General features: G+C 51.3%; 1 protein-coding gene across 1 annotated transcript; it reads right to left on the bottom strand.

Moving 5' to 3' along the window:
- Positions 1-218: 218 nt before the first annotated feature.
- On the bottom strand, positions 219-4,764 carry LOC136107398 (coiled-coil domain-containing protein 42-like). The gene is made up of 7 exons (XM_065848427.2): positions 4,688-4,764; positions 4,265-4,370; positions 4,037-4,141; positions 2,944-3,144; positions 1,979-2,200; positions 798-956; positions 219-354 (listed from the first exon to the last, which is right to left on the bottom strand). The coding sequence occupies exons 1-7, from the start codon at positions 4,762-4,764 to the stop codon at positions 259-261; spliced, it is 966 nt and encodes a 321-aa protein (XP_065704499.1). The 3' UTR covers positions 219-258.
- Between the last annotated feature and the right edge of the window lie 4,591 nt (positions 4,765-9,355).

Here is a 9,355-nt window from a genome sequence, read left to right as displayed (position 1 = left end):
ATTTTGCCTGCTTTGCTGGGACACCGTCTCCTGCAACCACAATCCCACCTGCCAGAAAAGGCACCCCACGGCCTCTGGGGTGAAGATGCTCTGATGCTTCCAACCCTCCCAGGAAACGGAGAGACACTTCAAAATCTTTGGTTATTTTAATAGTATGAAAGGGACTCAACAACTGGGCAGGACAAAACAGCTAGAAAGGTTTTGAAACTTCACTGACGTAACACAACATCCCTAGGGCTCTCTGTCCTCCTCTTGCCCTTAATGCTCGCGCTTAGCTGCTCGCCGGTGGCTCTCCATGCCCTTCCGTTTCACCTCCGTAACGATGCCTTTGAGGTCCAGGATAGACTGCTGAATCTAAGGTAGGGAAGAGAGATGGTAGAGGTCACAGCAGGGGTGGGAACAGGAGGCAGAGAGGAGCCCATTGGCCCTTTTGGAGTGCAAATTTCACCAACCAAAGTGAGCAGGAGGATGAAGGCAATTGCCCTGCTGGATCTGCACCACCACAATGGGCTTTTACAGGTGACTCAGAGGGGTGAATGAAGCCAGACTATAGCCATGGGTGGATCTGCACCCCCTGCCCAGCTCCCAACAGGCATCCACCCCCTGCTCTGCCTCCTGGGACGAGACAGGTTTGCCTGGTGTCCTCCGCCCATTCCCCATGCCCAAGAGACAGCCCGGGGGAAAGGGAAGTGTCTGTTGGGCACCTTGATTTCTCTGGGCTTTCCCCTCCCTTTGGGCAGCTGAGGGTCATTACTGCTCCTCTTTCTGGGCAGGGAGGGGGTCTGGCTTGGTTCTACCATGTCCAGCTGTCTGAGGCTGTCATCCTCTGGCACATGCACTTTGGCTTTCAGCTGCGTGTTCACGCACTGGAAGAGGTTGTGGACGGCCATCTTCATCATCGTCAGCATCAGGGCATTCTTGGCATTCCTGTTCTGGATGTCGGCCCAGCGAGCAGTCTGAGGAGGGGAGGAGAAGGAGAGACACACAGCATGGTGATATGTCCCAGCAAAGATGCTGCTTCAGTGCTGGAGAGCCTGGCTTCCACACTCCTTTGTTTTGCTAGGAAGAACCTGTCCTTACCCAGGGCTATGCTGGAGCTGGTTCAGCTTGGTGTGGTGGAAGCAGATCCAGGAACTACCACAGCTGCTCCTTGAGCAGCCCCATCGCTCTGCCAGCTCCTGCACCCCTCCTTCTAGTGGGTCCTCCAGATACCCTGATAGTTGACACCCTGGGGGCAGCGCATCCCACCACCACCCGCCCAGACCACGCGCTTTCCAGCTTTGCCTGGTGGGACTCAACTCCTGCAGCCTGGAGTATCCAGGAAGGGAATTTGGCAAGGCCCCCTCAGAGTGATGCAAAGGGAACAGAGGCCAGCAGAGCTGCGCGCGTTTCTACACATTCATGTGCCTTGGTACAGCCCAGATGACCACCAGTTGGGTCATTGTTGGACTGGGAAGGAGGGAGGAGAAGGGGTGAGCCCTGGTGTGCAGATGCTGTGCAAAGGATGAAAACAAATAAAAAATCAGCAAAACCAGCTTCACTCTGAGGCCCGAGCCATGAACAGTGGAGACCACGAGATGGTCCACACTGAAGCCCCATGACAGGGATGATACTGCAAGGAATGGTGAATGGAAACGAGTCTGACCAGGCTACACAAACCCAACAGGCGTGTGATGGAGCAAGCTTGGGGTCTGTGCCCAGGCAAACCTCCCCAAGGACTGGGTAGCAGATCTCTTTTGACTGTGAGTTCAAACAAGAAGGGAAAGATCCTGGCGGTTTTGTGAGGGCCTTGTTTTAAGCCCTGACATAACCTGCTCCAGACCTGGTCTGTCATTTGTCATTCTGCACCCCCTGCTGCAGGGATGAAATGAGGCATCTCCTCCAATTACAAAGTCTGCCACTGTGCCTTGCCATGACCCTGTGGCTTCACCCAGCCAGGCCTTGGAGATCTTCCCCTGCCCATCCCGCAGTTCCTCACCCAGAAGCGGACATCACTTTGAGCCTGCACAAAACGTCGTTGGAGCTGCTCCAGCTCATTTCGGCACTGCAGGATCTCAGCTGCTTTCTCTGCCTCGTACTGATCCAGGAGCACCTTGGCTTGCTCCATCATTTCCCTGTCCTTCTCTTGGGACTGCTGCAGGTCCTTGCGCGTCCTCACCAGCAGCTTGTAGCGGGAAATGACGTCCTGGATGTCCTCAAACTGCAGCACAAGGATCCTGGGTTTAGTAATGCCCCTGCCCTCCCCTCATGACTGCAAGTCTCGTGCTGTTTGGCACCCTGTCCTGACCAGGGACAACACCTCCCCCAGCTGAAAGATTTCCCCTCTTGGCGAGCCTGCTGCCCCAGTTGGTTTGTGAGCATCGCCACATTCCCTGTTTGATGGCCCCATTGTGCCGGTCCCAGAGCTGCCACTGCCAGCAGAAAGGGGAGATGTTGTACCAGCCCCCAGTGCTCTGATAGGAAACAAAGCACAAGTGCAGCTGCCAGGGCCAAGTCACCCAGCCATGGGAGTGGGGCAGCCGGGCCGCAGGAGTGCGAGCGATGCAGGGAGGGACGCCCGCACACCCTTGAGAGAGGGCTCAGCTTTCCCGACAGCTGCCTGGGCTCCCATTCTCGGGCAGCTTGGCCCTTCTCCCAAACCATCCATGTCACGTGAAACAGTGACACAAAGGGGTCCCCATGCCCCTCAGCTCTGTGCTGTTCCCCCTTCTAACACTTTTTCTTGGGTTTTCTCAAGACTTCATCTCCTTTTCTGCTTTTCCTCCCCTCACTCTGGTCCCCTTGGCTCACCTGGCTTGCAGGGAACCTCCTCCCATCCCACCTGAGGTGTCTGGGTTTGACCAAGTGTCATGATTTCCCTGGACTTGCCTTATCTCCTCCAGGTTTAACATCCACATACAACCCTCCCTGAGGCCATGATCTGTCTCTCATGTCCAAACTCACCTGTGGGGAGATCTTCACCACATCCTCCAGGTAGTTTTTGAAGATGGAGTGCTTCTGCACTTGGCTGCTGAGCTTCTGGTGTTCCTTTTTCAGGGCTTCGAGTTTCTTCTTAGCCCTCAAAAGCTCCATCTCCTTTTGTGTTTTCTCCTCTCTTTCTCTCACGGCTTTCTTCAGAGCTTGGACTCGCAGCTGATCATCTTCCTAGTGATGTTTCCCCCACCAATACACACACACACAGAAGGAAAGGAAGGCAAGGGCAGATGGAGCTGGGTCACCCAGCAGCACTGGGAGGAGATACACTCACAGGGGACAGAGCAGTGCTGCAGCACCCCGGGGAACATCTTCCCTCCCTGTTCAACATGGTGTGGTACAGGCCTGCCCTGGAAGTTTGCTTCCAGAGCTCCAAAATACAGACTCTGCAGCAAACTGTTCTCAGGGAGAGAAGAATCCTGAGAGTTCGCACTGTGACGGATACGGCCTCGCCTGAAAGTTCACCTCTGGAGCTCGAGACACAGACTCCGGAGTGAATGGTTATCAGGGTGCAGGCTCCTGGAGAGAAGGTCAGCAGCGTTCGGCTTGACATATTTCCCCCACGCAGTGAATAACAGAGTGAACCTGCCACCGAACTCTTCCACGTCGCACTTCTATTTGAGACATCTAAGCATTGTTCTGCAGTAAGCAGAACCCTAAATTTCGCCCCCACAACACATGGCCACTCCTCTTGCACTGACCCTTGGCTCTTGGAGACAGGCACCTGGGACAGAACTCTGCTTTTCAGACCTACTGGGATCTGCCCTTGGGAGTCATCTGGGTGTCAACAGTGGGGACAGGCTGAGATCCTTGTTGGGGGATGTTTGGGGCCCTCAGGAGATCACACTGGTACTGGACAAGCTCCCTGCTGCCCAAGCACTCTCAGGGCTTTCCCCATCTGCAGTACAAACCCCCATGCCCTGCCAGTCCTGTTCCTCACCCCGCCAGGCTCAAGGGAGGCTTGGACAGAAGTGCTGGCCCAAGACTGTCTCCCCAGGGGAGGGGAGAAGGTGGCGCTGTGGCTCAGGGTCACGTCAGCGGAGCTGATCAGGAGCAGGCGTACCTTTAACCTCCTCATAGATTTCTCCATGTAGCTTTTCAGCTGGTCCTTCTTGGCATGGAGTTCCCTCCACCGGCGGGCTATGTCAGCCATCTTCTCCTTGAAGGCCTGGCAGCACCAGAGCGAGCGTGACGTGGCCGCCTGCACCCGGAGCCACTCACCTGCCCGTTGCTGCCCTCCAACAAAACACAACACCCCTACCATGCCCCAGCACCCTCCCATCTTTCTCACCTCTCGCTTCTCCTCCAGAGCCTTTTGCACCTGTTTGGTTTCTTTCCTCTTCTCCTGGAGGTGAACAAATGGAGACAGGGAGCCCTCCTCTGTCAGCCTGTGTTTCCTGCCACACAAGTTTCCATCAAGGTTACACGCTGGGTCTGGTGCCTGGGCAGGGTGCTGGACTGTGTCCAGAGTGGGATGACGGGCCAGAGCAACCCAGCACCATCTCAGATCCCGTCTGGCAGCACGGCATCCCCAGCAGGGAACCCTCTGACAAAGCAAGGGGGGTCACAGGGAGGAACAGGGCTGGGCAAGGGAGGGAGGAGAGGAGACTGAAGCGGTGGAGATCGGGGAGTTTGCCACCGTGGGGGAAGGAGGGATGGAGGAAACAGGAGAAGAGGATGGAGGGCATGGAGGTGGGTGGAGGAGTGCCCTCACCTGAGCAAGGGCAGGAGGTTCTGCCTGTACTGCTTGAGGAAATAGGCCGGCAGGTCCTCCTCATCTTTGGCGGTCATCGCTTCAGCCACCAGCAGGGCCCAGAAAGCCCAGGTCCTCCTGGCACTGCTGCTCTACCGGGTCACCCAGGAACTGCTCTGCAAGCCTGGGAGAGACAGCCGGGCAGGGGATGAGCCCCTTGGTGCCTCTTCCCTCTGCTTTCCCAGGACCTTCCTCGCCTCGGTCCTGCCTGTGGCCACCAGCTGCTGGTGCCCAGCTGGTGTGGAATGGTTGCCAGGAGCAGCTGCATTATGCTCCGGCGGTTCCTTGGCAACCGAAGCGGGTGATGCCCGCTCACCGGCGAGGGGGACTGACCACTGTGTCCAGCACCAGGACCCTTCAGCACTGAAGGAAATCTGAACAAATGCAGATTTCTTTCCCTTCCTCTCGTTTTTCCCCATTTTTCCTCTGCTAAAATCCAGCCCCAGTGCCCTGTGCTCTCTGCTGTCTTGGGCAGGTATTTCTGCACTCCCCCCCATCCACGTCCCACGGTCTCAGAGCTCAGGGCCTGAGTTTGCTCCTTCTCTCCCCAAACACCAGATGCAAAGACACTGAAGCTGAGGTACGTCCTCAGAGATGTTTGATCACTGCACTGCCCATGGTTCTCTGTGTGGCACTGAAGTCTGTCATTCGCTAAAAAAAATAGCTCTTTTTAAAAACACTCATTTTATTTTTTCCCCAGAACAAGGCATTTGAACAAGGTCCATTGCCCAAAATAAAGCGGAGGTATTCATGGGCCAGGTGGGGAGAAACCTACAGAGGATGGTAACTTTCTGCTCCTTCCACAGGACATTTCACCCTCTGATGCTCCCTTCTGTCGGTCTCTGGCTGAACATACCCGCTGATCGTGATGGGAAGGGGAGTGCACCTGGGGACTCAGGTTATACGAATAATTATGATGCTAGAAAGTATTGGCGAGAATGTGCACTGTTCCGAACCCCTTGTTACCAGTGACTCTCCAGCACCGTTCAAGTCCGTGTTATCTGATGACTCGGATGGGGATGGGGGTTTGCAGCATTTTCTTCAAAAGTTAACAGGAAAAAGAGTATGTGTACGGGTTGCCCCAAGATCAGGTAAGACCATGAAAGACTCAAGCAAAATTAGACCTGTGCAATGTAACAGCTCTAGATCATTTAGGACAGAATGACGAGGACTCGTTGAAAGGGGCAGGTATCCCCCAGCTCCTGGAACAGACACTAATTGACACACCACAATTACAGGCGCTATGAGCTTCTGAAATCCTGAGGCAGTCAGCAGACCTTGCCTATCAAGCTATAGTAGAGGTGTCTGAAACCAACAAAGCAGCCAAATTATTTACAACTATTATCAGGGTCCCAGTGAGAATTACATGCAATTGACTGACCATCTTCAAGAGGCCATCAATAAGCAGGTTGAAAACTTAGAAGATAAGGAAGCACTGGTGTTGAAATTTGCAGTAGAGAATGCTAATGCTTGCTATCAACATGTTATCTGCGAGTTTTACAGTACATATTATGTGCTTCTGTGTGTTGCCTCTCTGCAAATCCAGCAGCTTGTCAGGAATGTGAGTTAATTATTTTACTGGTTGTTTTTAAGTGCGCCGTAAAACCTTCTCCCCACTTTTCCCACTCGCGCTGCCTGCAGCCCTGTGCTTCCCCTCCCCGCTCCCTCTTCTCAAGGGGTTTACTTACGAGATGGGGTCAGAAATGACTGTTTTCAGTCGTGTTCCTAAGTCATCGGTACTGGGAGGTGTTTTAGAACATAGGAAAGCACTTGGAAATAGGAGAAAATATGATCTCGTTAAATACTGAAATTAGTGTTGGCTGCTGTATAAGTTAAATGACTGGGAAAAGTGTTCGGAGAATAGAATCTTGAAATATAACACCTTGTTGCAACTAATGTTGGTTTTAAGGCCAGAAGAAAAGGACAAAAATAAATCTCAACAAGAGATCATTAGATCATTTCAGACAGTTCTAGAGGTCAACAGTTTGAACTTCAACAGGCTGAGAGAGTTACCTGATAACACACAGGTCAGAAAACTTGCTGAAGTCCACAAGATGCTTTCCTCATTAACCTGTTTTCTTTGTGGGTATCTGTTTAAGGGAGCAGGACAAAGGTTGGGAAGAGGAAAAACTAGTGCCAGGTTGCAGGACTGAAATGGAGGAATTGAAAGACAAGAGCCTGGAAGCAGGAGAGTTTGAGAAAAGGAGAGAGGAAAGAAGAGACATGCAGCCAGACGAGGGCTTAGTGAGAGAGGCTGTGTCCTGGTTTTGTTAAAAACAAGTTTCTCTTTTAGTGAATTTGCCTGTCAGCTAAAGCCTTCATGTTAGCTGCATTTTCCTGGAGAACCCAACACATGTTTTGGTTAAACCTAGCAATGGAATGCAAACTTATTGATAAGCACGGATGGACATCTCGCAAGAGGGGCAACGAGAAAACTGATGACTGAGAGACTGACCAACGGTGTATAACATTCCATTCACGTGAATACTTCATATAAAAGTGGGAGATCACGAGGATCTTGTTCCTTTTTTCCTTTTTCCTCATGGCTGACATTAGGAGAGGACCTTGCTGGTCGTCCCTGCGAACTGAGGCCAGTGACAGACTGAATCCAGCTCCGGTTGGCTACAGAGCCTAATCCAGGACTTTGGGTGCTGGCTCTGCAGTTGCTGAGACTTACAAGATTGGTTTTGTATATTTTGTATTATTTTCTCTATTCTTATTAGTAGCACTAGCAAAACATCTTTAATTTTTCCATCTCTCTTCTCTCTGTCCTTCTTTCCCTCCCGATTGCCTGTCCTGAGTGGGAAGGGGGGAGAGGGAGGGGCAAAAGGGGGAAGTTGGGGGGAGAGGAGGTTAACAATACATCTGCCAGGGTTTGATTGTCACCCCGCAATCTTAACCCTCGACAGATAATTGGTGCCCAACGTGGGGCACGAGAAAGGGGTAAATTTGGAGATTTTTGGCTTTTCTACTGCTCTGACGTACCTTTCAATTTTCTTGGCACGGTGCCAACTCATAGAGTTGTGATACTTGCGCGTCTGTTTGCTTCGGATATTATTTAGTGTTATTAAGGCAAAGTGAATTACATTGACTTAAAGATGTTGTGGCATGAGTTGTATCAGTTATTTTCTACATTGTGCTCGCTGATCCCATATCTGTGTTGGTGTTTCTTTCTGAATCAAAGTATTCATTATATAACAAGAAACTGGACAGCGGTCATGATGATTCTGTGTGGTATGGCACTGGTTTATTTCATTATACTGCAGCCGCTAATGAATTTCTACTCGCTTCTGCTTTACCTTGAAAAACCTCCAGGAGAGATTAAAGAGCAGAATGGCTCTATATTTGCTAATTGGTCAAGCGAATCTTTAGAAAGGCTGACTAACAATACTTTTGTGTTTTCGCTAGGACAGTTTGCAAATGTTTTAGAGAACTTTGAATATCCTTGGAGCCTTGATAGAACTGTGATGGTGTTATCTGGTTTGCTGAATGTGTGTCAGTTTGTGTTACTGTTAAGAGAAATGAGGTTCAATAGGAGGTTTGTGTCTCTTTTTAGTCCTGAGATTTGCGGTGCGTCTTCGGAAGCTTTAGCAAAAAGCACTCCTAGCCGCTCGAGAAAAGGCAAAACAGCCAAAGCTTCTGCTGCAGCCACTGCCCCCCCAACCGCGGCTTCACAGGCTGAAGCTACAGCTCCTCCGCATTGCTCCTCTGCCAAGGTCGCTGCAGATAACGTTACTTCTCCAGCCTCAAAGGCTAACAAGGCAGCCCCTCCGTCTTCACACACTGGGCACTGTTGCTGCTGTAACCACAGCAATCACTCTGACAGTCATTCAGACTCTGAAAATGAATCAAATGATGGTGAACCCATATCAGCATCAGTTGCTGGTTGTAAGAAAGTCACTAGAAAGACTACCCGTGCAGCGGGTGATGGCACAGGGCCAACATCAACCCAAGGGGCATCATCAGGACAGGGTGGAGATGAAGTGACCACCACTCGGTCCTTTTCTCCAGGTGAGCTGAGAGATCTGCGAAAAGACTTCAGTCGTTGTGAAGGCGAGAATATTTTAACCTGGCTGCTGCGATGCTGGGACAATGGGGCAGAAACAATTGAATTGGAAGGTGGTGAAGCCAGGCAGCTGGGATCTCTGTCAAAAGATTCCGCCATTGATAGGGTAATTTCAAGAGAGTCTAATGCCGCTACTCTCTGGACCCGACTCCTGCAGCTATGAAAGCCAGATTTCCCTACAAGGAAGATTGTATATCCAAGTTAGGGAAATGGAATACTATGGAGAGAGGTATCCAATTCCTGAGAGAATTAGCCGTGCGAGAGATCATCTATCTAGGACCAAACAGCCAAGAGGGGACAGACCCAGATAGAATCAATTGTACAAAATCTATGTGGCGCAGATTTGTACAAAGTGCACCACCTGCATATGCTAAGTCATTGGCAGGAATGGTCTGGTCAGCTAGAGGTGTACAAGAAATTAATGAAGTGATTGAGCAGCTCCGGTACTTTGAGGACAGCCTTGCTGGTTCTCTACGGGCTTGTGTCTCCGCTGTGGAGAAACTGTGTGAAAAATCTGATGACCAGTTTGAAAAGCTGTTACAAGAAATCAAAGAGCTCAGAGC

Source organism: Patagioenas fasciata, chromosome 13, assembly GCF_037038585.1.
Source record: "Patagioenas fasciata isolate bPatFas1 chromosome 13, bPatFas1.hap1, whole genome shotgun sequence".
NCBI lineage: Eukaryota > Metazoa > Chordata > Aves > Columbiformes > Columbidae > Patagioenas > Patagioenas fasciata.
Note: the sequence above shows the minus strand (reverse complement) of the source record. Positions and strands in the feature narration are given on the sequence as shown.

What these genes read in the sequence shown, in the direction of transcription:
- LOC136107398 (XM_065848427.2), bottom strand. Translation starts at nt 4,764, where the DNA reads ATGACCGCCAAAGATGAGGAGGACCTGCCGGCCTATTTCCTCAAGCAG. An exon ending in AACCTCCTGCCCTTGCTCAG is followed by an intron (nt 4,371 to 4,687) that starts GTGAGGGCACTC and finishes CTTGTGTGGCAG; the next exon opens with GAAACACAGGCTGACAGAGG. An exon ending in AAAGTGATGTCCGCTTCTGG is followed by an intron (nt 957 to 1,978) that starts GTGAGGAACTGC and finishes TCCCCTCCTCAG; the next exon opens with ACTGCTCGCTGGGCCGACAT.